Raw genomic sequence first — 27,469 nt, forward strand, 5'->3', positions numbered from 1 at the left:
GTCAAAAATACTTTTGTTTACTATATAAGAAAGCATATTTCCTTACACCATTACTAGAGTATAATTTAAAATATGTATATTCATGAATGTTAATATACATTTTGAAAAATACAGAAAAGTATATTTCAGGTAAATTTCCATAAAGTATAAGAAATTAAAAATGTACTTTGGTATTTTCTATAAACTTAAACTACTTTCTTAAAAAAATGGTTCTTCAAGGGTTCTTTAGTTTCCTTAGTAAAGAAAATGGTGTATATAGAACCATGAACCCTCAAAGAACCCTTTGCATGATTAAAGAGTTCTTTGCATCATGAAAGCATGAATGTGCTGTAGATGGTTCTATATAGAACCTTTTTGAAAAGTGTTCTTCTATTGTTACGATGTCAAGCTTGTAACAATAGAAGAAGTCTTTTAGGTGCTTTATAGAATCCATTTTAAAAAGGTTCTGTATAGAACCATCTATAGTACATTCATGCATATTGTCCATTATCCTGAAGAACGCTTTCATGATGCAAAGAGTTCTTTGAGTGTTCATGGGTCTATAGAGAACCATTCTCTTTACTAAAGAACCCTTGAAGAACCAACTTTTTAAAGAGTGTACATTACTGATGTACTTAAGTATTTCTCACAATGACTACCATTCAATATTCATACAGTCCAAATATGATTAAGCATCAGTTTAAAATTCATTGTTTTTGTGACACATTTACAAATGCCTATTCAGCCTATAGCAGTTTAGCTCCACCCATTCAAGTTATAAGGAGTGTTTCAGCCTTTTTGAATGAGGCACAACGCACAGCAGCCAATGACAGCAGAGCTCATTTACATATTAGTTTTAAAGGTGCAGTACATAAAAACAACCTGCTCAATAAAGGGACAAAGGGAAGCTGTAAAACTTCATTATGACTGGTTTTGATCCATAAAACCACACAAACGTCGTTAATGGACCTAAATAAAATGCAAAGAAATCTGAGACGCTCTTTAAACAGCAGAAGAAAACTTGAAATTGGCTTCTAAAAAAAGCAAGAATGTGTCTCAAAGTCTCAAACCAACCGCGCCATCATTACAATAGACCTTCTCAAGGCCACCCTCGTGTCAGAGAGACTGAGAGGGAAGCAAATTGTTGTTGATATCGACGATAGCAGGAAACACTTGAGGCGTAATCCTTTCCAATTTGCCTAGTTTAAAATCTCACCGCTCGAATAAACAAGTCCCCAAACAAGCCCTTTGATTCCTTATTAAGCTGAAAATGCAATCTCCACTCGGCGCCTATTTAACACTCGCTCGCCTTACAGAGCTGCTCTGAATCCTCCACTAATGTTTGCCATTCTTTTCTTTTATTCCCTCTTGTTCTGTTTTTGTTATCTATGCTATATTCCTGAGTAGTCGCCATGGTAACACTGGCCATATGCAAATCTAGGCATGATAGATTGCACGAGGTTGAGGAGACAAATTAAAATCTATTCAAGGCGCTGAGGAAGGCTCAGGGAGGGCGAGCGTGGGAAGTCACATGCTCACTCTAAGCAGAGGTAGTTTAAAATCACACTCAAACATCAGGACTGTTACTTCTGTGAGATGAATGACTCAGTCAGAGGAAACCGCGGCCGAGCACGTCCAGCATCTATCAGCATGTCGGCTCCATTCTTCTCTTTGTATAGAAGCCCTTTCCCACCAGGTGGAGGAGAAAATATGTTTTTTTTTTTCTCCCTCCTTGATTCTGGCAACGGCATGTCACAATATTGACTTAGAATCCAGAAATTATGACTTACTTTCTCAAAATATTGACTGTATATCTGAAAATAGTGATTTATTTTCTCATAATCTTGAGTTAGAATTTCAAATTCAAGACAAATTATCTTGAAATATTTTTTTTTCAAATATTGACTTAGTATCTCAAAATAATGACTAACTTTCTCATAATGTTGACTCATTTTCTCGGAATGACTTATTTTCTCAAAATATTGATTTTTTTCTCAAAATATTGATTTCTTTTCTCAAAATATTGATTTAATACCTCAAAATTATGACTTCTTACTGTCTCAAAATGTTTACTTGTTTTCTCAACATATTGACTTACTATTTGAAAGTAATGACATTTTCTCTAAACATTGATTGAATATCTCAAAATGATGACATTGTCTAAGTTTAATGGCATATTTCTCAAAATATGGACTTATTTTCTCAAAATCGTGACTTATTTTCTCATAATATTGACTTAGTATTCTGAATTAAAGACAAGTTGTCTTGAAATAATTTCTTATTTTTTTAGTTAGTATCTCAAAATAATGACTTTCTCATAATGTTGACTTATTTTCTCAACATGACTTACTTTCTCTAAATAATGACATTTTTTTTTAATTTTCTCAAAATGTTGATATATGTTGATGTTTTTCTTGAAATATCAACTTGTATCTCAAAGTAATGACTTGTTTTGTGAAAGTATTGATCTATTTTCCAAAAGTATTGACTTAATATCTCAAAGTTATGACTTATTGTCTCAAAATATTTACATGACTTAGTATTTCAAAGTAATGACTTTTTTCTCATTACAGTGGCAAATTCTCTCTCAAAATAATATCTCAAGATAGTGACTTAGTATTCTGAATTAAAGACAAAGTGTCTTAAAATAATTATTTTTTTAAACACTGACTTATTTTTTCTTATTTTTTAAACACTGAGTATGACAAACTTTCTCAAAAAATTGACTTTCATTTTCTCAACATGACTTACTTTCTCTAAATAATGACTTTTTTCTTGAAATTTTCTCAAAATGTTGATGTAGTATCTCAAAAATGACTTATTTTCTTATCATTTTCAGATACTATGTCCACATATTGAGTTATTATGTTTCAAGAAAGTAACTAATTATATTGAGATAATAAGTCCTTATTACTAAGTAAATATTTTGACATAGCAAATCAATGTTATGAAATATTAAGTCATTTTTTAAGTACTATGCAACAGTTTATGTGACAGAAATAAATGAAAAAAAACTAAACGTTAATAACTAAAATTCATGTGAGTCAAAAGTGTGTTTGCACTTCTGTGAGTTGAAAAAACTCAATTAATATAATAAAATGATATCTTAAATAATACAGCAATCAATATATATTTAATATACAGAATATGGCAGAGTTTTGGAGCTTCAGAGCACAAATCCCACCCATTTCTGAAGTCTAGCCGTTAGCATGTTGCTTGTTGTTGGGCAGTTGAGTTGAGATGATAAACATCGCTTCCCATTAGCAGTGTAAACTGTGCATAATGGTGCTGAAGTGGAAGGAGAAACAGGGAAAGCTCTGATGAATTACTCAAATCAGGCCCTAATGACGACAGCCATTTTGTGTTTTAATAGATTCCTTTGAAGTCTCTTGTTAATGGGCTTGAAAGGAGGAACGCTTAACAAAAGTGCTTTTATAATGAAGTTAGTCTGTCGGTGGAGCCCACACGTCCTACATCCACATCAGATCTTTGCGGTTTAGGAACTGATGACTAACAGGTACCGTTTTAGAAACCGAAGCTGGATGGTGGAAACTTCTTTTGTATCTCCAGACAGCTGAGGGGTGGAGAGGGTTTACTAGGTTTAAGCTCTTTTAGACAACAATGGCCCATTGAGTTCGCGGAGCTGTTTTTAAGTGTTATATCTGCACCTTTTCTAAGGAGTTCAACAGAGGCTTTATATGGAGGCCCTGAAGGGTAAGATGAAAAGTGTGTTCCTGAGTTCCACTTTATTTTTCTGCCCATAAAACAGCTGAAAAAAAATGTTTATATCATCATTTGTACAAATTCAGCCATTGAAGATCTCAACAAAATTTTTCCTGATAATTTTTCCCCACTCATTTTTTTAAGGCTGACTCTTAGCATGTTGTACCAGTTTTGACCAGCAGGGGGCAGCTGTCAAAATTCTATGTGGGCCACCTGGTTTACAATTAGCGTGCCACACAGCTTTGATTCAGTTCAGTGAATGAATCGTTAGCTAATTAACTCTGACAGTAAGAGATCGTGTATGATGCTATCCAAGCCTGTTTGGTTAGCTGCACATGTAACAATGATGGTTCTTCAGGTTCTTTAGTAAAAGGAAAGCATCTGTGTAGAACCATGAGTTCTATATAGAACGATTTCATGCTTCAATGGTTTGGTGAATTGGTTCCTCAGACTGATAGAGAATGTATTGTATAAGGTTGTACATAGAACCTTTTTGAGAAGGGTTCTGTCTAGCTCTTCTATTTGTACAATGTCAAGTTTGTAACATGTCAAGTTTGTTACAATAGCAGAACCCTTTTTGGTGCTATGTAGGACCATGTACAACACGTTCTCCATCAATCACCATGCAAAGAACCATTTAAGCTTAAAATGGTTCTAAATAGAACCATTTCCTTTCCTAAAGAACGCTTGAACAAACATGTTTTTAATTATCTAGAGTTTCTTAATTGTAAAGGCTCACAAACTTCCATATAGGTATACTCTTAGCAAAAAGGGTTCCGTATAGTACCAACAAAGGGTTCTTTGGCTTATAACAATAGTGGAATGCCTATTTGATGCTACATAGAACCCTTAAAAAAGGCTACAGCACATTCTCCCTCAATCTGAAGAACCCTTTCAGAATGCAAAGAACCATGTAATTGTGCAAAGGGTTCTTTGAGTGTTCATGGCACTGTACAGAACCATTTTCTTTACTAAAGAACCCTTGAAGAACCCTCTTTTTTAAGAGTGTGTTATCCCAAGGGGAAAAATATCACAAAATCACCAAAGCTGGTGTAACATGCTAAGCATTCACCAATATTGTTTTTCATGCAGTGAAAAAAAAATGAAGGAGAAAAACATTTTTGAGGTTTTTGATGGCTGAAATTATAGAAGTCATACTAGAAATGTTTTTCAGCTGTTTTGTTATGTTATATGAGCAGAGGAAATAGACAAAGTGGAACTTAGTCCATTTTTTTCTTAATTACCCATCAGGGCCTCCACAGCTTTATGTGAAAAAGAGCAAAGCACATATAAGATCATATATATGTATATAAATATAAGTATGAATGTATGAATGTATGAATATAAGTTCATATCTTATAGCTCATTTTACAATAATACACCATCAAGCAAGGCCACAAATGCACGTTTCATACACCTATACATGGGTAAGGAAAAATAATAAATAAATACTAAAATAACATTAGTGTACTTGATTTCCATCATAAGGATAAGCGGTTTAGATGATGGATGGATGGATGGATTTCCATCATAATTTTGTCATTGCCTTGGTTACAGGTGAAAGATTGATGGTAACATTTGTTGATTTGTGTTCTTCCATCTTTAATCACTTTTAGCCAAAGCAAAAAAGAGCAAAGGATATATATTAAACTGAATCCTGCTAAATCAGAAATTTTTAAAAGTAATTTTTTTTTATTGTTGTTTACCCCTGGGTGTAACCAAAAGCTTTGGTGATTTTTTATGGTGTAGATGCTGTTACTAACACAACCATGAAATTCAGAGGAATTAGGAACTAAATGCTAAGCATGTACTTTCCCCAAAATAGTATTATCATTTGAAAGTACAAATCAGTTTTACTTCCATCCATGTTACTGAGTAAATGGAGCCGGTTACAGCCTACCTACAAATACTGTTCAATAAAAAGTGATTAAATTGTAGATGCCAGTAAAAAACAGAAAAAGTCAGCATGATAGCCACTCAGCGACGGCTAATAGCTACACTCACCCCAAAGTATATTCAGCTTTCACTCTAACACCGGTCATTCAACGCTGCGCTCTCAGAAATCCTCTAAAAGGGGGTCATTTTAGCACCATTTAGCTGGACTCGAGCCTGTGCCATGCTGTGAAGCACATTTGGCTCCCTAACTAAGCTCTCATTAGCTTAGCCAAAATGCTACAGTCCCAAACACCACAGAACAGGTTCACTTTTCAGCTCCAACACCACTCTCTCCTCTTTTACTCTCTCAGACGTTCGTTTTTATCATCTACACTTGTGTCTGCAGTGGAGCAGTTCATCAGAATCAAGCCCGTGCTGTGGTTTGTGGCACTGTTTGGGTCTGTAGCCTGCTCGCTCAGCTAATTTCATGTTAGCCGATCAGGCTACGGATCCAAACACCACGGAACAGGTGTGATTATGCTGTTCTGTCCCTTTAACACCAACTGCTGAGATTTGAATCATTATCATCTAAACTTGTGTCAGTGCTTTAGAGCCAGAATCAAACATATTCTGAGGTGAGCAGAGCTGTTACCATGCTGGCTAAGCTAATGCAGCACTGTTTAACATTTAGCAGTTGTTACATAGATGGTTAGACATTTATTCATTTATTAAAAGAATTGTGTGCTGTGTTTGCTCTTTTGTGACCGAGCTAAGCTTTTTGATTTTTAATATGTTTCATTAATCTACTTTAAGATATGCAATTTCTGCCTGATTTCAGTGGATCAGTGAAGAATGAATGCATATTTGTTTTCATAAAGCCCTGGTAGGTGTGTGTCCTTGGTAGTGTCCATATTGTGTTTCAAATAAGCTGAAGGTCAGCTTCCAACTATTGCATTGTGAATCAACAAAGCATATTATCCTCCAGAAGCTGCTCAAGGTTTTCCAGGAGCTGTGAAAACAGCAGAACGTCAGAAGTAGAAGTGCAAGACCGCATTCCAGCAAAGGCATTGAGACGCTCAGCAGTCCATGCATCAAAACATCTCTCTTTCTCATCTCCTAAAAGAAATCTGAAGAAACTTACGTTCCTTGTACGCTTTCTCTCCGCTAATGGAAGGAGGTCAGTCTGAAGACAGTTTTGAGCTTAAGCCATTCATTTCAAACATTTCAATTCAAGGCCTTTCCACTCTTATGAAACCAGAGTGCCGTTTAAAAGCTGCTGATGGATCCTCGAAAACCTAGAAAAGTGAGAAATGGCATGGGCTTGGCCGCTTGATCCACACTCGCTCAATTTTTGGGCTGCTTATGGATTCATTTCAGCTTTGACCTTCTGCTTTACCTCAGATCAGTTTTATGTACGCTATTCCGACTGGCCTCTGAACTATGCTTTCTTTACTGTGGCGGACACTTAATGGCTCTCTTGAAATCTATTCATGCAGCAGTCCATTCGTAGACTGATTACTAAAAATCCTGAAGAGTGTTTCTTTAACCAAGGGCACAAGATTCACACAAAATAGAAACCAAGCAATCAACACCTGCCTGTTTAAGCCTTTTTAACTTATATTAGAGTGTTAGACAACCAACAGGGGTCGCACTACTGAAGCAACCACTCCATCTCAAGCGTCGCCTATAAACTTGATTGGTTTCAGCCCAAATTTAGCTGTTTTGTGAAGCAATTTCAATGTATTTTGCAGAAACATCTGATTTTTCTCAGCATAATCTCGTTTGAAAACTGAAATAAAACAAGACCAGCCAGTTTAGTTTAGCTGGGCTGCAATCAGTTCTATGGTATTTGTGTCACACAAGTGTCTACAGTACAGGATACAGTTGTATGCAAAAGTTTGGGCACCCCTTGTGTAAATACAAGCTTTGTTGATTGTTGATCTAAGTAAACATATCCTCTCCATCCTTAATTTGCTTTCTTTAACATATTGGGAAAAAATAAGGCCATTCTTTTTTTACAATATGTTAAATGCAGCAAATAAACAGTAATTGTACAATAAAATGCACATAAGTGTTTTTTTCTTTAGAAGATATGCCAACTTATGACCTGGGTGCCCAAATCTTTGCACACAATTGTATAAACAAAATTTGCATTTTGTGCAAGTTGGCCATCTTAGTCCACCTGCCCAGTGTGTCTCATGAATGCCACTTTTTAGAAATAGATACTCACTTTTTTTGCATACTACTACTACTATCACTACTACTACTACTACTACTACTACTACTACTACTACTATCAGTACTACTACTACTAATACTACTACTACTATCACTACTATTACTACTACTACTATTACTACTACTACTACTGATACTACTACTACTATCACTACTACTAGTACTACTACTACTACTACTACTGATACTACTACTATACTACTACTACTATCACTACTACTACTACTACTACTATCACTACTACTACTGATACTACTACTACTATCACTACTACTACTACTACTACTACTACTATACTACTACTGATACTACTACTATTACTACTACTACTACTCTGATACTACTACTATCACTACTACTACTACTATTACTACTACTACTGATACTACTACTATTACTACTACTATCACTACTACTACTACTACTATTACTACTACTACTGATACTACTACTACTACTAGTAGTACTACTACTACTGATACTACTACTACTACTACCATCACTACTACTACTACTACTACTATTACTACTACTACTGATACTACTACTACTATTACTACCACTACTACTACTGATACTACTACTACTATCACTACTACTACTACTACTACTACTGATACTACTACTACTATCACTACTACTACTACTACTACTGATACTACTACTATCACTACTACTACTAGTACTATTACTACTACTACTGATACTACTACTACTATCACTACTACTATTACTATTACTACTACTACTGATACTACTACTACTACAACTAATAATAATAATAATAATAATAACAACAATAATGATAAAATCTGAGCAGTCAGTAGATTTAGATGCATTACAGCTTCTGAACTAGCTTACTGTACATTCTGGTGCATTTAGCGGTCATGGACTAGTGCTTGGTGGCTTTGTACTCATATTAAAGAGTGATAAACTGCTTAATAATACTGAATAAATGCATAATTGCCACTGTATTACTGCAGCCATTATTAGGAGTACCCTGCAGGAAACACCAGCATAGACCAGTAAACAACATCTGTTGTGGTCAATCAGCATGTCCTTGCTGGGGTGACCAGTTAAACCAGAACCAGACCAGCACTAGACATAAACCAGCATAGATCAGCATAGACCAGCTTAGAGTAGCATGCAATGCTTGTTGGTCTGTGCTGTCAGCAGGGAAGCTTTTGTTGTTTTTGCAAGACCCATGACATGTTACAAAGTGTTTTCTATCTTCTTTTATTTTTTTAAATGTTGGCTCTACATTTTTTGGTATGAGCGTGCAGCGCTTCATTTTATTACATGTATACTGCCACCTACTCTTTGTCTTTGCTGATGCTTGCACATTTCCACAATGGGTATCAGTCAGTCAGTCAGTCAGTCAGTGTGGAACAGTTAGCAAGAGACAGCAACTCAGCAAGTCTTATCGTCTGAGTCCATAACATACTGTCCTGCGGTTTCTTGTGAAGCTGTTGAAAGCGGTAATCAAAACTATTTGGCTAGACAAAGACTCATAACTCTTGAAGCAATGATGTAAAACCTTTACAGACACACATGAAACGACTCTCTAAATTGGGTCACATTTTCATCACAGGTCCATATTTTTGGAATATGTTCATAGACAACAGTTCACTTTACAGCATGAGAGAGTCCCTCTTGGTGTATGGTGGCCAAGTGGCTTCACGTCACTGTGTAGAGAATGATATCTAGGTCTCTAATGTGCATGTTTACTGGCCACTTTATCAGAAACCTCTCTCTTGTAGCTCCACATAGCTGGTGTACAGTTAGAGACTGTAGTCCATCTGTTGATGCATAGTTTATGTCAGACACCTACTATTTAGAGACCACCACTGACCAGATAGTATACCTCCATCAGTATAATATCTGGTCAGTGGTGGCCCTGTGGTGGTCCCTTTCCATTGAAGTATAGGAGGCTGATAAACTGTGCATCAACAGATGGGCTACAGTCTGTACGTTTAAAGCTACAAAATACACCTAAATGGTAGGTGTTTCTAATAATATGGCCAATGAGTTTAGATACAAAGAAGGTGGACCTATTAAATGGGCAATTTCATGTATATCTATGTTTTAACTCATCTTTTTGTGCTCTCTTGCCCCCCTAGTGGTACCCAGAGGTAAGGCACCATTGCCCCTCCACACCTATCATCCTGGTTGGTACAAAGCTTGATCTGAGGGATGAGAAGGAGACCATCGAGAAGCTGAAAGAAAAGAAACTGGCTCCAATCACTTACCCACAGGGCCTGGCACTGGCCAAAGAGATAGGTGAGACAAGAAGTATGAATTTAATTATGCTGTATTCCACTGCATTGAAATTAGACCTTGATAAATGAATGAGGTTTTCAGGCTTTTGTGGTGAGTTTAACAATTGTTTTTCATGGGTGTTCATAGATGAAAATGTTAAAGACCTCAACGACTATCAATTTAAGGGATAAATAAACAGTGATGCAGTTATAAATTAAATATACAGTGGAAGTCAAAAGTTTGGGCATGTTTTGTTGAGTGAAAATAAGTAAACTCAATCACTATCAGCTATTTAAAAATATTTTTTTAAAAAGAAGTTAATGTACAGTTACTTTATACTTGAATAACTTAAGCAGCAGAAAAAGAAAATAAAATTGTATTTAAATGTGGCATGTACAAAAGTTTTGACACCTGTTATGTGAGAACTTAGAAATACCCCCTTTGGCAGATGTGTCAGCTAAATCTTCTTGTAGCTCCTTTTCTGCCATGTGGGGGTTTTGCTTTGCCTTTCTGGCCAGCATATGAGCAGTTCTGTCTGAGAGTATTCTTAGAAAAATTTACAAAACGTGTCTCAACTTCCACAGTTCCCCTTTACTGCCATTTTTAATGATGTTTCACAGAGTGAAAATTGTGAGCTGGAAGTGCTTCAGTATCTTGTTTTGCCTTTTCCTGCTTTGTTCGCATCAAATAGGTTCATTCTCAGATCTTCATCCGGCTGCTTAGAGGAGCACATGGCTGTTGAGTGTTAGCACAAAGTTTGAAGAGTCAGAGAATTTATTACACTCTGGAATTGTCATCATCTGCCAGTTCCTAATGACAATTATTTTCCTGTCTACCCAGTCCTGATGAGTCAATTAAGGTCTAATGAGTTTATTACATTTTCAGGCTTTACTGGAAGGGTGTCTGAACTTTTGCACATGTACAATGTAACTGTATAGAAACACACACACACATTCTATATATATGTATATAGATATATATATATATATATATATATATATATATATACACACACACACATTGTTCATAGCACTACACTGTTTGGCATTTTGTGCAGTTCTCTTGCCATCCAGTGTGGCAGTACCTGGTAATATATTCAGTTAACATAATTAGATGCACCATACAAATCCACATAATATTATAATCCAGCATTATTTGTTGGGAAAATGATGCTTCGCGCAATCATTTTTGAATTTTCCTCCTCTATAAAACATAAAAATGGCTTTGCGCATTGCATAACTGTCTTCGGCTTCAGATGCTGCGTGTTATTTGCTGTCAGGGTGATTTATACTGTGGTGATTACGTGAACACATGGCCCTGCCGCCCACACACTCAGATATCATTGATTCCTCCTTACTCAGCTCACACACTCATCTGACACTACTGTCCTCTCACTGTTACAGCAAGAAAGAGACATATTCACTCTGCAGTATGACAGTTACTTTATTTTTTTATTTATTTTTTTATTTTAATGTCATATTTGTAGTACTTTCACAGAAATATTACATGGAGTGGAACAGAATTTTGGTCAATCACAATAAACATAAATATCAATAGTACTTTAAAGGAATAGATTTTAACCTGATCTCTATCTGCTATGACCATAGCATATGGTAGATTACCATAGACAATAATTTCTCTGTGGTTAATAAAGAAAGGAAAGGAAATATTGATCAGAAGCCCACTTTCAGTAGAAGACAATGAGAAGGTGTTTCACTTTCAGCAACTACAAACTGACATGCCTTACATTATAAGCATGTTTATATATAATATACGTTATACATACACACACACATATATATGTATATATATATATTTAGCTCCAACCCTAATCTAGCACACCTGATCCAGGTAATAAAGGCCTTCAGGAATGTCTGAATGTTACAGAAAAGAACCCAAATTTGGACTAAAAGTCTTTGTTAAAAAAAAGTATATCAATATAAACTGAATGCAGTATAATGTAAGCAATATAATGCAATTTAATGCTAAATACTCAGCATAACTGCTCATATGCTGGCCAAAAAGGGAAAGCAAAGCCCCCACATGGCAGCAAAAAAAAAGTAGATCAATATACTCACTAACAAGGTACCTCAAAATTTATGGTGACCAGGTGGGGAATTGACCACTAGTCTGCCCAGTTAAAGGCAACAGTGTTTCCCCACTATGCTAATATTTTATTAAATTATAAACAATAAGAGGTAAAACAAAAGACCCCCCATTGTTTTACTGGCAGAGGCCTGTGTGGTAGACATACAGAAGCTGCATTTGGCAAAATTTGGGTCCTTTTATAATGAACTTAAGATGTGAACCTAAATTCAAATGCATAAATGTGTGTGTTTGTGTGAGCAGACGCAGTGAAATACCTGGAGTGTTCAGCCCTCACTCAGCGCGGCCTGAAGACGGTGTTTGACGAGGCCATCCGAGCCGTGCTCTGCCCGCAGCCCACCAAAGTCAAAAAGAAGGGCTGCATTCTGCTGTGAGGTGGAACGGTGAGAGAACAGAGATGATCACTAAGGATTCATTAAACCTTTAAAAGTCAGAGTTGTAGTTGAGGCCAAAGGTCAGGCTAGAGACTTTTTACCTACACCTAGTCAAAAGAATTTCAAACTCAATTTTTCATAACCCCACACATTTTATGCTATGGTTACAGTACATTTCTTTTGGAAAATTAATAAAGGGAATATCATTTTGTTGAAATCAGAGATCATTTAAAAACAAGTGATTAAAACAACAACAACAAATCCAATCTCTTTAAACAATCTAGAAAGTTTCCAGAAATTGATGTAATAACTTTTAGAGGATTCTGATTGGCCATTTGTCAAAATTAGGAGTTAGTTGTGAGTGCACCTGTGGCTGTGTTTTAGGGCCTACCATTAGAAGCAGTGAATTTATGTTCTTGATATCATGGGGAAATCCAAGCAAGACCTCAGAATATAAATTGTTGACCTCTGGTTGAAGTCTGGTTGTCCTTAAGAGAAATTTCCAAATGACTGAAGGTGCCAAGAGTATCTGTACAAGCAATTGTATGAAAACTATTGAAATCTTGAGACCACACAGACATTGCATCAAATTAACTCAAAAGGCTGAACGAACTTTGGTCTCAAAGGTTCAATGGAACCCCAAAACAACAACAAAAGACCTGGTGAAGGATTTGAAGGCAGCAGGTATCAAAGTATCTACATGCACCATTAAAAGTGCCCTACATAACCATGGCCTAAAGGACTGTCACACTAGGAAAATTCAATCACCAGGAGTGTTCTCTGGTCAGATGAAACAAAGATTCAGTTTTTGGTCATATTGAAAAGCTCTATGCATCAAGGAATAAGTGTTAGGCTTTTTAACCAAAGAACACCATCCCAACTATGAAGCACGGTGGTGGCAGCGTCATGTTGTGGGGGTGTTCTGCTAGAAAAGGGACTGGTGCATTTCAGATAACAGCTCTTAAAAGGCAGCTCACTGAAAATCTGAATGAGTGCATGAAACTATCTCTTAACTATTCTTTTGAAATGACCTTGTTTAGAAATACCGTACATAACCTAATTGATGTAATGTAGGAACATGGAATGTGTGGCATTGTGAAAAATTAAGCTTAAATCATTAGCCTGGGTGTATCTAAACTTTTGGACTTTATCACCAGGGCTAATAAAATGCTGTAATTTTTATATGAAGTATTTCTCACTAGTAGCTCATTAAAGCTTTGAAAAATTGTATGGAAAGTGCAAATTAAACTAAATTTCAATCTATAGCTCAATAGTGTTTGCAAGTTGAAGAGAAGATACTTTATTATGATTTGAGTTAATGAAGAATTATTTTATTATATTGTTTACACATTCTTAACGTCCATAACATTTTTATGATTTTTTTGGACAACAGAACAAATGGAAAGTCGGAAATGCAGACTCAAACCTGTCAGAACAGAATGTAAATCAATGTAATTAATTAGTGACACAGCTAAATGTGTAATTGTTAAGTAATTATATTTTAATAATTACATAATTTAAATTGAATTGCAGCAAAATGACAATAGTGCAAGACTTCTAAGGGTTAAGGTGGAATTTTTTGCCATGGCTCTGTAACTGTAGTGACTCGGCGGAAGTAAAGGCTCCAGCTGAAGGTCAATTTTGCTCTTGTGTGAAGAGGGTGTTAGTAGATGTAACACGTGGAATGACATCTGCGCTCTCTCTCTCTCTCTCTCTCTCTCTCTCTCTCTCTCTCTCTCTCTCTCTCTTTCTCATCCTCCTCCTCCTCTCAGGTTTTCAATGATGGACAAGATGCCGCTAAAATCTACGGAATTTCTGTTTTGTTTCTCAAGATGGTAAAATAAGAAAATACTGCTGGAGCTTTTGTCAAAATACAAATGCATTTGTTTACTTTTTAACCAACTATGATGTTTTTATTCAGAAAACAATAATGCAATTGAGATAGTACATATGTTATATAAGTATACAGAAAGTATTTAAAATGTAATGTTGTTTATTGAGGAGTAGTCTGGATGTGACCCAGTAGAGTAGTGTGCTATGTAGATTTCTGTGGAGAAAACATGTATTTTTCATTTCACGTTAGTACAAAATGTGTGGGCAGAGTTCAGACGAGCCCATTCCAGCACAAAGCCTGTGATAAGTCTGTTTTCTGTTTTTAGTTTTCTGCAGGATCTGATGATAAATCTGATATAGGAGTCCATCTGATGTGCTTAGATACTGTGGGATGGGTAAACACATATAATAATATAACTCAGGCTCTTTGGTGTAAAAATAAACACCTTTACAACAAGAACTGTGTTTTTTCGTCTTATTTAGAAGGTTTTATTTGGGTCAGGCTAGGTAGTCAATACTAACAGTGAATACAGCTGCACAATAACATTAAAGCTTATATTTACTTTAGTCAAACATGCATCTAAGGCAGATTGTGCAGCACTAACTCACCAATAATGAATTACATTTTATCAGAAACACCTACCTTTTAGGTCCACTACATAGGTGGACAATTACAGACTGTAGCCCATCTGCACAATTTAACAGCCGCCCTTTGTGCATTACAAAGCAGCTGCTGTTGAAATTGTACATGACTGTCTGTGAAAGAAGTTAAAAGTTGTTTTTGCATTTTCTGCTTCTTACAATCCAAGAAATCCCAAACACATTCAGTGATGTTGAGGTCTGGACTCTGGGGTGGTCAGTCCATCGTTCAGCTTCTTTGTTTGATGTGTCTGTCTTTTTCTCAGTGAGGTTCTTCTTGACAGCTACACATCCTTTCAGACCCATAGCGCTGAGTCGTCTTCTCACAGTGGAAGGATGGACAGAAACACCTGTGGATGTTTTCAGATCTGAAGCAACTTGATTTTCTCCTCTCTCTCAAAGTGCTGTTTATCTGATGGGGGCAGTTTTGGTGTCTCCCAGGTCTTCCAGGTGGTTGTTATGAGTCTCATCTTCTCTGTAGCTTTTAATCATTTTTCAACACTCCAGTTTTGGAAACTCCTGTTTTCTGCTTTAACTTTTTCCTCCCTCATGTAATGGATTATTTTATATCTCCTCAGAAATATCTCCTGGGTAATGAATTATATGCACTTAATAGCTGCTTTTACTGGAAATGAAATACATGAAGGGTTGCGCAGTATACTGTGTTTCTCAAAAACATGCTGGTGTTACATGGCTAAAATACGATCACGCCTTTCATCGCCTTTGAGATGAAAGTTGGGCGTCTTTGGTGATCAGAAGAAAAGAACTGTTGGTTAGGACGTTTGAAATGTTCGTGTTCTCTAGAACAGCAGATCTTTCTCAAAGTCACTGAAAGTTAACAGCGATAATGAATCTGAACAGCCACACAGCTTCACGCAGCGCCTGTAACTCCTATGGGCCCTCTGAGTGACGTGACAACCCACCCAGCATAGACTTCAATAGAGCTTTCCTAAGCTAACATCAAAGAGCTGCCATTTACCATCGGGTTCGCTCCGGCACCCTGCCTCGGCTCAATGGCAAGCCTAGATGTGACAGCATTCACGTTGGCATTCGCACCACCATAGTATCATTTCCTGAATATGGCCATGACGGATCATTCTGCGTAGCACCTTCCTGTAACTGTGAGAAAATCCATTTACCCAGATTGCATCTTTCAACACACCAGATGGTAACAGCAAGAATACCAGTGAAATCTTTCCATCATTTTCCCATCCTCGTCCTGCACATTTGAGAGGTTTCTCAATTCAGACACCCAAAGTCTTGTTAATGAGCTGATGAGGTGGATCAAGTGCATTAGGGGAGCAAATACGCCGAACAGCTTCACCAAGCAACGTTTATATAAACTGCATTACATTATACATTGACTGGCCACTTCCTTCCAGTACACCTCCTTGTTTCTACACTAATTGTCCACTTTTAACAGCTCCACTGACCATATAGGAGGACTCTGTAGTCCTACAAGTACAGATAGATACTTTGTTAGCCCTTGTAGGAGGCATGTGGGTCAGTTGCATGTGCAAAATGGCTTAATTTGGGGGAAGTCAAGTCAGATCAAAGTTTATTTATATAGCACATTTCACAACAGGTGTTGTCCCAAAGCAGCTTTACAGAAAAATCCATGTCCGAGCCCCCATGAGCGTCGCCAATGCCGACAGTAGCAAGGAAAAACTCCCTAAGAGCAGGAGGAAAAAACCTTGAGAGGAACCAAGACGCAAACAGGGAACCCATCCTCCTCTGGTTGACACCAGATAGCAAACAATAACAGATGAGCAATATGAACAGAGAATAAGATTTGACCATTTAGGCCCAGCTCTCATAGTCCATATAAGCAGGGGTCAAAATACAGGCAGGCAATATTTTACAGGCATATCGATTCAAAAAAACAAACAAAGTGAGGGTCAACACTGGGAAACAGGCTCAGAACTCAGGTGCAAACACAGATACTTCAGAAACAAACCAAACAAAGAGGTATATAAAAGGGAGTCAGTGCGTTTTAGATTAGATTAGAAGGTGTGCAAGTGTGGTGTGAGTGGGCGGAGCCAGGAAACCTCCAAGGCTGTGTCCAGATTGCAGGCAAATCGGATTTGTTTCTCAAATCAGATCTTTTGACACGACTGTTCACACTGTTATTTGCAAGTGAACAGATTGGATTGGCACCCAGACATCACCAGCCTATCTGCATGGGTTGCTATAGTAACGATGTAGGCATCAGTAACTATGTAGCTACGCTGGTGACGTGGATTTCAAGCGCAGAGGCAGGAGAGATGGAGGGGCTTGATCTCGCCCCTCAAACTCTTCCGAATTCTCTGTAAGCACGAATCTTTGGTGCTCTTCATGAATCCCAGCACTTCTGTCACTCTGGATTTGACATTGTTTTTGTTTATCATGTTGTGAGTGACACTAAAGACACTTTGAAATCTGATTTGAGCTGCCAGAGCTGGGACGTGATTGGAATCGCATTTTAAACCACCTCCGAATGTGGTTTGGATCCGATTAGCAAAAATGTGGATACAGCCAAGTGGAGGGGGTGACAACATGACAGCCCCCTTTCACCCTCTTCTTCAATGGTCAGGACCTCTACAGCACCCTCACAGAGCAGGTACTATTTAGGTGGTGGATCATTCTCAGCACTGCAGTAACACTGACGTGGTGGTGGTGTGTTAGTGTGTTGTGCTGGTACGAGTGGATCAGACACAGCAGTGCTGCTGGAGTTTTTAAACACTGTGTCCACTCACTGTCCACTCTAACAGACACTCCTACCTTGTTGGTCCACCTTGTAGACGTAAAGTCAGAGACGACAGCTCATCTGCTGCTGCACAGTTTGTCATCCTCTAGTCCTTCACCAGCGGTCACAGGACGCTGCCCACAGGGTGCTGTTGGCTGGATATCTTTTGGTGGACTATTCTCAGTCCAGCAGCGACACTGAGGTGTTTAAAAACTTGAGGATGTTACCTACCAGGATGCACAGTGCTGATAGTAAAGTCTGAACATCTTTGAAACTAATTGAAAAGTCATTGTGAGCCAGACCTTCTTGTCCAACATCTGTGCCTGACAAATGCTCTTTTGACTGAATGGGCACAGACACATTCCAAAATCTCATGGAAAGCCTTCTCAGAAGTGGAGTGGAAGCTGTTAATACTCATAGTTTTGGAATGGGATGTCCAACAGGCTTGTATAAGTGTAATAGTCAAGTGTCCACATACATTTGGTCATCTAGTGTATGTCGGGGCAGGGAGAACACCAAAATGTACAGAACAGCGGGTACTCAGGGCGTACAGGGTTGGAAACAGACAACAGACCGTATTTGCAGAGTGCTCATTACATTCATTTCTCCCAGTGTGCCTTTTGAGCCATAGGCCAAGCACCCAGCAGTGATACTGAAAGCAGACACTAGCTTTAAGGCATGTCAGTATGCTCTCCACTGCCCTTTGTGGCTTTATGAGTGGCGCAGTCGGAGAGGCACCGATCGGTGTGTTCATTCACCACTGTGAGAATGCAAAAGCGGGAGCAGAATCAGCTGGAGGTCCAGGATTTGGCCTCCTTGCCGCTGCTCCACAGGGAGGAATTGAAGTGCCCCTGCGAATATGTAAACATGAAAAAAAAAAAGCCCACAGCAGAAACGCTCCGCTGTGCTACTCTCTGGGTTTCAGCTTCATTCGTGGAAAGTAATCAAAGCAAAACAACCTGAAGGGGTGAGGATGAAGAACAAAACAAAGTGCAAGGTTTCTACACAAACCGCTCTGTTGCTGGACAGAAAGCTGTTATAATTTGTCTGTGTAAGAATTAAATAACACTAAATCAGTTATACAGCACCCCTATGACTCAAGTGCTTTACAAACTTCAAGAGCTGAGCTTCACTGAGCTTCACTTCTGTCATTAATTATACACCAGCAAAAGACAGTGAGAAGCAAATACATTGGGACAGTGAGGTGAAATAGGTTATTTTTGTGATATACATCATAACGCCAGATCATAAGTTGAATTAAACAAAAAGCCCAGAATGTCAGCCTTTATTTCTAAGCAAAACAATCCCACCAGCAATTTTCTCCTCTTGGGTTTCCAGTTATGAACAGCTGTGGAACCACTGGAGTTCGCAACCTCCTGATGTTGGGGGATGATTGGATGGCTGCACCACTTGGGAGCCCCTGAAGTTGCTCAGATTTTTGTATCCATAAATATATAATACATTCTAAGAAAATTGTTGTTTTAACTTTAAAAAGTAACAGATCACTATAAACAGTCTGACTTAATTGTGTTGGCCTATGAAGCATTTTTTGTTATATGCAAAATTAATTAGAAAAATAATGAGGATAATTTGTCTTGTTGGCTTTTTATTTGTAGTGTACGTTTTAATTTAATTGTGACTGTCCTGAAATGGGGAGTTCATTAAATGTGAAATAGTTTTAGAGTGCATAAGATCTGTGAAGGGTTGGTTGAAGCCACTGAAGTCAAGAGCTTTCATTAGGAGTCTTGTTTTGATGTAAAAACGCTAACAAAACTAGAGAATTGACTATGATGGAAAAGTGAGTCATTTTGAGAGAGAAATTTAAGTGAATGCCAATCAAACCCAACTGAGCATTACTAAAACAACAGTACAGAGTGTTTTGAAAGTGATGTAAGCAATTTCCAACCATTCAAGGCCATCCCAGGAAGACCACAGCAGAGTAAAGTCTTCAGAGTGCAAGGGTAAAAGGATCAGTCTGCACTGAAGGAATACAGAAACACCGCTGACTTCTCTGGGTTTAAACTTATCTAAAATGGACTGAGCCATAGTTGAAAAACATATTGCGGTCCATCTTTCAGACTGTTTATGGAAATAAGGGAAGTTGTGTTCCCCAAAGAAGAAAATGACCATCCAGATTGTTACCAGTGTAAAGTTCAAAATCCAGGTTCTGTCACAGTATTGGGGATATTATTCAGTAACTTGCACATCTGTAAAGGCACTATTAGCAGTATTATAAACACACATTTTGGAGCAACATTCACACGTTTACATGCACTCAATAATCTGATAAATGCAGAAAATCAGATTTTGTCAGTAATCTGATCAACATGTTTACATGCACTTGAGTAATCAGATAATGAGTCTACGTGGGCTTTGCAACCAGCAAATGAACTCACAGAATAAGAAGTGATGTAAATATAATGTAAATCTCAAACTTTATGCTGCAGCTTTTTTTTTTTAACATTACACCACTTTACCTGGAAATATATACATACATCATCTAGAAGATGAAGAATATTTAAATCCTTCGTTTCGTCAAACAAGTAGTCAGTTTCAGCATCGCTCCAGAAGTGTTTTGCTGCGTCTCACGGCAACACTGTTTGCTTGTTTCTGGTACCGCCGTCTGTTTCCGCACATGCGCAGACTGAGAAATCCGAAAGAAATCAGAGTAAGAGTTCACATGCACTGAGAAATCTGATTACTGAGCTAAAATCCAGTTCTCTTTATTGAATTTTTATTAATCAGATCTAAGAAATCGGAGTGTGCTGTTTACACGACCACTTGAATAATCAAATAACTGCAGAAATCCGGTTATGATCAGACTATTGAGCGTATATAAACACAGAGACGTTCATGCTTTTTTCAGCATGACAACACCAAATTACATTCTGCACATGTTACAGCAGCTTGGCTGCATAATCAGAAAGTGTGGGTTCAAGACTGGCCTTTCTTCTGTCCAGCCACCTTGTGGATCAAATAATATGACAACAATAGTTCCATATGGTTGCACAGCTGAAGGCTTGTATGATGAAAGAATGACAAAAACTCTGCTTTCAAAACTGGATCAATTATTGTCTTCAGCTCCTAGACAATCGGTAGGTGTTGTTTAACAGGAAAGGCTACATGCTCTTTTTGGAATGTGTTGCAGGCATCAAATTTGGAATGAGTGTATATTTACAATCAAAAACAATAAAGTTCATAAGGTGAAACATCTACTACAGGGTTTTTGTACTGTTTTTAACTGAATACAGCTCTAACACTCTGACTCTATTAATCATTGCTATTTTTATTAGCATTTCACATACTGTGATACTATATATCCCACAAAAAAATGATGTGAATATGACTAAAAATAGCTTGCTTTGAGATTTTCTGTTACCTACATCTTGTATCTTGTTACAAGTTCAGTTCACGCTCACTTTGGTGAATAATTCATAGCAGTTACTGGATAATTAGCCTCAAAATTAATAACTTATTAATAATCCTACAGTTCAAGAGGTTAACAAGAGAACAGAAGAGGTGCACTTAATGTCAATTGGTAGACTGTCTCAAAGCCTCAGTGCAGGGACAGTCTAAAGAAACTGGGTACAGGCCTTCGGAGATTTAGGGACAGTGCGATGACAATAAAATGACTATGTGTGGAGGAATGAGTCTACTGAGAGCTTTAAAAAGAAACAATAAAACATTAAATAATCACTTTTAGGATGTCGAGCTGCCCTGCCTGTCGAAAGCAGAGCTGTCTGTCTCAAGTTGTTAAGAGCACATCATTACGTGATGAATGAGAGCCGTTATCCTTTCGACAAGGAGGGAACGCCGCACAATTTGACTGACATTCTGAAAATGAATGCTGCATGCTGGGGTAAACTAAAAGGCCTCCAAAGCAGCAAAAGCTCTTTTTTTTTAATAAAAATACTCTATCAACAAATTTATATGCAGCCATTCTTCAGCCTCTGTCAGAATAAGGTCAGAATATGAATGATGACCAACAACGGTTGAATGCATTTTAAATGTCTTTTTTGAATATTCAATTTGTTGTCAGAGCATGAGCTTCTCAAGGGCGTGTGCAAGCAGATGACATTCTGAAATTCATTCCAAGTTTTTAAAACAGACGCGGCATTAAAGGAGGTACATATGAATTTGCATAGAACATTTATGGGCTTTTGACATCAAATTGGGTCTAAACTTGCTTTTCAGTACTTCTGGCTTGTGTCAGGATCAGGTGCTTGTTCTGGCAGGTATCAGAACAAGTGATTAATTACATTCAAGCATCGACAGCAGGTTTAGCTATTATTTCCAAAAACAAAGCCAGACTAAAACCCTAATCCATCTTGTAAAATCTTTCCTAATGTGTTGCCAGAGTAGGAGTCTTTGGTTTGGGCCCATTTTAACTGATTCAAATCTGCCCCCGGGGTAGTTGGTAAGCATGCATATCCATATTGGTAAGTAAAACGGATCAGGAGCTTGTGGAATTGAGGCTTTCTTTGAGCTACTGTGTTTCCTATCAATATATAAAAGAAGGTCCATGCTGCCTTTGTTGCTGGTTGCGTTGTTATTTTTATTTATTTATTTATTTTTTGCTAATGTTAAAATGGGTACCTAATAGTCGACTTTAACACTGTGTTGATGAATCAGACACTTGCGGATAAAAGATAAACTGTATGGTTTATTAAAAGGAGAAATAACCAAAATAACAGGGTTAATATCAGATCTGATCTGGTATAAACTGAGTCAGATAAACAAGCAAGGGTCATAACCAAAGAGCAAACACACAGGTAGACTTATCCAAAGGGACAAACTGAGGGATTCTGGGAAGTGGAGTCCGCAACGGAACTGACAACATAAAACAAGAAACAAGACCCCCCTACAAATAAATAAATAAATAAATAAATAAATAAATAAATAAATAATAGTACTTGTGGCATGTGCAGAAATTTGGACACTACTAAGACAATACTTGAGTAACACCGCCTTTGGAAGATTTCACAGCTTACAAACACTTTTTGCATCTAGCTAGTCTTTCTGTTCTTCTTTTAGGATTTTCACCCACTCTTTTTTGTAGAACGCCTCCAGTTCTGGGATATTTTTGGGCCGTCTTGCTGGCACAGCATGTTTTAGACCTACCCACAGATTTTCAGTGATGTTTTGACTGACTCTGGCACATTTGCTTCCAGAATTTGCTGATGTTTAGTGGAATCCATTCATCTACCATGCATAATAGATCCACCCCCATGTCCTTTTATTCCGAAACGTACCTTGTGATTGTGGCCAAAGAGTTTCATTTTTACTTCGTCAGTCCATAGCACTTGTTTCCAAATGATTCTAACTTATCTAGACGTTGTTTTGCATATGCCAGACACTGAATTCCATTAGTAGACTTCCGTCTGATCACTCATTCATGCAAATCATAGTTGTGGAAGCAATGCTGCGCAGTAGAATGGTGCACCACCATTCCAGAGTCGGCTAAGCTTTCCTGTAGGTTCTTTGCTGTCATATGGGGGTTTTGCTTTGCCTTTCTGGCCAGCATATAAGCAGTTCTATCTTTTCTTGGTCTTTGAGTATCTTGACTTCCACAGTTCCCCTTAACTGCCATTTCTTAATGACATTTCAGGAAGTGGAGTGACCTGACTGGTGCTATGACACCTTTAGCGGGCAGTGGAGAGTAATGTTTGTTTATTTGAGTCGACCTGTGTCTGTCGTCAGTTGGGAGCTGCTGAATATTAACAGCCAGAAAGCAAGATAGCTAATCAGCTACTTTGGCCACTTCAGATTTTAGTAATGGCATACAATGAACAAAAGACAATTAAACTGTTAAATCGCAATGGTTTAAGTAATTAATTGTCACCTAAAATTTCATGATTGTGAACGGAAACGCTTATTACTGATTGGTTTAATCAGATAACCAATAAATGGTCAGATTGGGATAGACTATGTCCTTTATGTGTCAAAAAATATGTGAAAACCACATTATTGAAAGAATTATTGATAGAAAAAAGTAAATTAAAAGACAGAAATATCCATTTTCTGCCCTTGTGTCAAAGTTGTCCTCAAGCAATGCTAACAATGCAAGTTGCTCGCTTAACTTGAGCAGCATGTTTGTCGTGGTGTTGCGTAACCCCACCACACAGCAGGATTTCACAGCCTGCGCTGCTGCCATGCAATAATATGGAGCAGGCTGGGCTAAATTATCTTCGGTGAGTGTGGCTCATGCCTCTGAGTCCACTCTGCTCCCTCCAGGAGTGCGTTACCAATCACTCGCTACTTCATTGAGCTATCACTCCTTTCGACAAGCACAAACCCGCACTTGCACCCCAGTCCAGCTATACATCAGCAGGATGAATGAGTTTAAATGTTGCTGCAGAATACAGTGGGACTTTATACTTGGCTAGCTTTGTGTTACTAGCCTTATGCATGCTACATTGCATGTTTATAGTGTAGCCTGCTTCTGACAGCAACATAGAATATCAAATGTAATAAATTTCCCATGACACCAAACATAGTCAATCAGCTAAGGCATGTTTGGAGCTACAAGGTCTATGCAGCTTGCAAGCAATAGAGGTTTATGCTGCTTGAATTAGCATTATGCACACTACACACCTAAGGGGGTCATCCCTATGTTTCCAGGGCCCTAGATTCCCTGGGCCCTGCATTCCCTGGGCTTTCTTTGTCTCATTGAGATTTCTAGGAAACAGCCCTGTGTTTCCATTTTGTAATTTTGGAAACCTACATTCTTAAGAGGCCACGTTCCCAATGTGCCAAATCCCCAAAGTCCTATGTTCCCTCACTGAAACTGTGCTTACATGCTGCTTCCAAATAGATTCCCTTATTAAAACACACTCTGAATGAACATTTTAGTGAACAAGAATGTGAATGTATTCACTGATAGGCAGCATTTAAATGTTTTTAGTCATAATTTAATTTCAACTTCATAATATGAACAACATTGGCCCATATTCGCAAAGCTTTTTAGAGTAGGTGTGCTGATCTACAGTCTGTACTTTAAGTCCTACTTTAAGCGTTGTGAATACAAACTATTGCTGGCATTCGTGCTGACTTTGAGCACATCTTCAAGGAAAGAACTACCTTACATTTCAATACTGTTTTTCACATGTGCTTGTCAACTTTCCCCCACACTATTTCCCCTTTGGGAAATCCCTGATAACATCCCAAGTGTTTATTCTGCTAACTTTAAAGTGAGCAAGATAAGTGCTACACACTTAACAACAACAACAAAAAAGGCAATGTACTCTGTTTAAACCAGACAAAGCAATTATTCGAATGCAACACCCTGGGAAGACTAGACCCTGGAGATACAGGATCCTGTGAACATTGGGCCCTGGAAAAAAGAACCCTGTGAACATTCAGTCCTGGAGACATAGGACCCTGTGAATATTGGGCCCTGGAAACATAGGACCCTGTGAATATTGGGCCCTGGAAACATAGGACCCTGTTAACATTGGGCCCTGGGAACATAGGACCCTGTGAAAATTGGGCTCTGGGAACATAGGACCCTGTGAATAATGGGCTCTGGAAACTTAGGACCCTGTGAACATTGGGCCCTGGGAACATAGGACCCTGTGAAAACTGGGCCCTGGGAACATAGGACCCTGTGAACATTGGGTCCTGGAAACATAGGACCCTGTGAACATTGGGCCCTGGGAACATAGGACCCTGTAAAAATTGGGCTCTGGGAACATAGGACCCTGTGAACATTGGGCCCTGGGAACATAGGACCCTGTGAACATTGGGCCCTGGGAACATAGGACCCTGTGCAAATTGGGCTCTGGGAACATAGGACCCTGAGAACATTGGGCCCTGGGAACATAGGCCCCTGTGAACATAGGACCCTGGGAACATAGGACCCTGGGAACATAGGACCCTGAGAACATTGGGATCCTGGAGACATAGGACCCTGTGAACAGTGAGCCCTGGAAACATAGGACCCTGTGAACTGTGGGCCCTGGAAACATAGGACCCTGTGAATATTGGGCTCTGGAGACATAGGATCCTGTAAACATTGGTCCCTAGGAGCATAGGACCATGTAAACATGGGTCATGTGAACAAAGCACCCTGAGAACATACAAAAGCCTGTCAAAATGAGGCCCTGAGAATATAGGACTCTTAGAACAAATGACACAGGAAATACAGGGCCTTGGGAACATAGGGCAGTTTGAAATTAGGACCCTGGGGAAAAATGACTCTGGAAACAAAGGATCATGAGAATATAGGGCCCTGAGGACATAGGACCATGGGCAAAGGAGCCCTGGGAACATAGTTTCACTCCCATCTAAAACATTGCATGCCTGTATTGAGCTGTTAAGCTCTCAAATAGACTTTAATTTACAGGCTTTGCTCTTAACTCTTGTGTTATATGGTTTCTGATATCTTTAACAATGGACTAAATCCAGCATCAAGGTGGCTGCTATTGTTGTTTTTATTCAGCTGTATGTCACAGTGTCACAACAATTCTCTACGGCTCTGAGAGGCAAGTGGACGGAGCCACAGCCTCTCAATCTCAGTCCTACTTTTTCAGTCTTGGTTGTGTAACTACGGGGCAAGATGAAAGCGCTATCAGCTATTCTGATAAAGTCCGCTTCCTTGGAAGAAAGAGCGATAGAGGAGAATGAAATTAAAGCTCCTTGAAGTCTTGCTCTTTTGTTCCACTCTCCTTTTTTTTTTTTTTAGCTCTGGCTTTTATGAGAACTGCACGGTTAAAAAAACAGTAGCAGCCGTCCAAAACTTTCTCAAAGATAAATGTCCTTTGTGTGTGAGTGTTGTGTATGAGAGTGAGGGTAGCTGGGTGGGTGTGTTAGTAATTGTAATCCATGTGGATCCATCTCCAGACTGTGCATTAGCTTAGCATTGCTTCTATCCTCCAGGGAACCCAATTGGCTCTCCATCGCCGGGGGCACATACAGAGCTCTTTCAGTCTCCAGCCTTATTTTCTTCTGTGTAGTAGCTCAAGTAGAAAGAAAAAGAGGGTGAGGAGGATTTCTGTGTAAAAAGGCGTTTAGTCTGAAACAGAATTCCGAAGGTCTTTTACTTTAGCTTTACCTGGGGTTGTTCTGTATCGTAAGCGTTCCATGATTTTTATCCAGCATGAATCTACAGCATGTGCAGTTTTTTATAGTCTGATAGTAATAATTTTAATCCAGTATGAATCAGTAGTTTTTACAACCTGACGGTAATAGTTGCTAACTGTGCTCAGAACTCCTGACCTGTCCCAATCTCACACTAATTACCTCACACTAATGCAACATTATAAAGCGGATAGTTCTGCTCCTAAAATCTGATTGGCTGAGCCATGTTCTGAGCCATTGTAAAATACTCAATACACAACTGAAAAACTGATCTGCCTTAAGTAGCATCAAACCCAGGCTGAGTCTCAAATATCTCTGTACTCCCTGCATAGTGTGCTAGATGTGGAAGTTTTGAAATTCTAGCTTCTACAGCCAAACAGTGCACTATTTGTTGAGTATGGATGTGGCTGAATCCCAAATGGCTATTTTTTAAACAATACTAGGCACCGTTGGGATGCAAGATCCAGTGCCACTATTTAAATTCCTACATAGTGCACTATGTAGGGAGCAAGGAACCATCTGAGATTCAGCCCCAGTTTGGGAAGTGGCGCTGTAAGTTTGGCACTAAATAAGACTCACAGTGGTAATTTGGTGACCAAAAAGTACTTGTAAAGCAAAGCGTTTTGCATTGAACGGTGCT

At 38.4% G+C, this 27,469-nt stretch overlaps 1 protein-coding gene across 1 annotated transcript in view; it reads left to right on the top strand.

The window, feature by feature from the left end:
• rac2 (Rac family small GTPase 2) overlaps positions 1-14,843 on the top strand; it is a 43,027-nt gene extending 28,184 nt beyond the window's left edge. Inside the window, exons 5-7 of the mRNA XM_036589753.1 lie at positions 9,936-10,095; positions 12,424-12,563; positions 14,327-14,843. Coding sequence (XP_036445646.1) covers positions 9,936-10,095; positions 12,424-12,554 — 291 coding nt within the window. The 3' untranslated portion in view covers positions 12,555-12,563; positions 14,327-14,843. The remainder of the gene's footprint in view (positions 1-9,935; positions 10,096-12,423; positions 12,564-14,326) is intronic.
• The last annotated feature ends 12,626 nt before the right edge of the window (positions 14,844-27,469 follow it).

The sequence above is a fragment of the Colossoma macropomum genome, unplaced genomic scaffold (genome assembly GCF_904425465.1).
Source record: "Colossoma macropomum unplaced genomic scaffold, Colossoma_macropomum, whole genome shotgun sequence".
Taxonomy (NCBI): domain Eukaryota; kingdom Metazoa; phylum Chordata; class Actinopteri; order Characiformes; family Serrasalmidae; genus Colossoma; species Colossoma macropomum.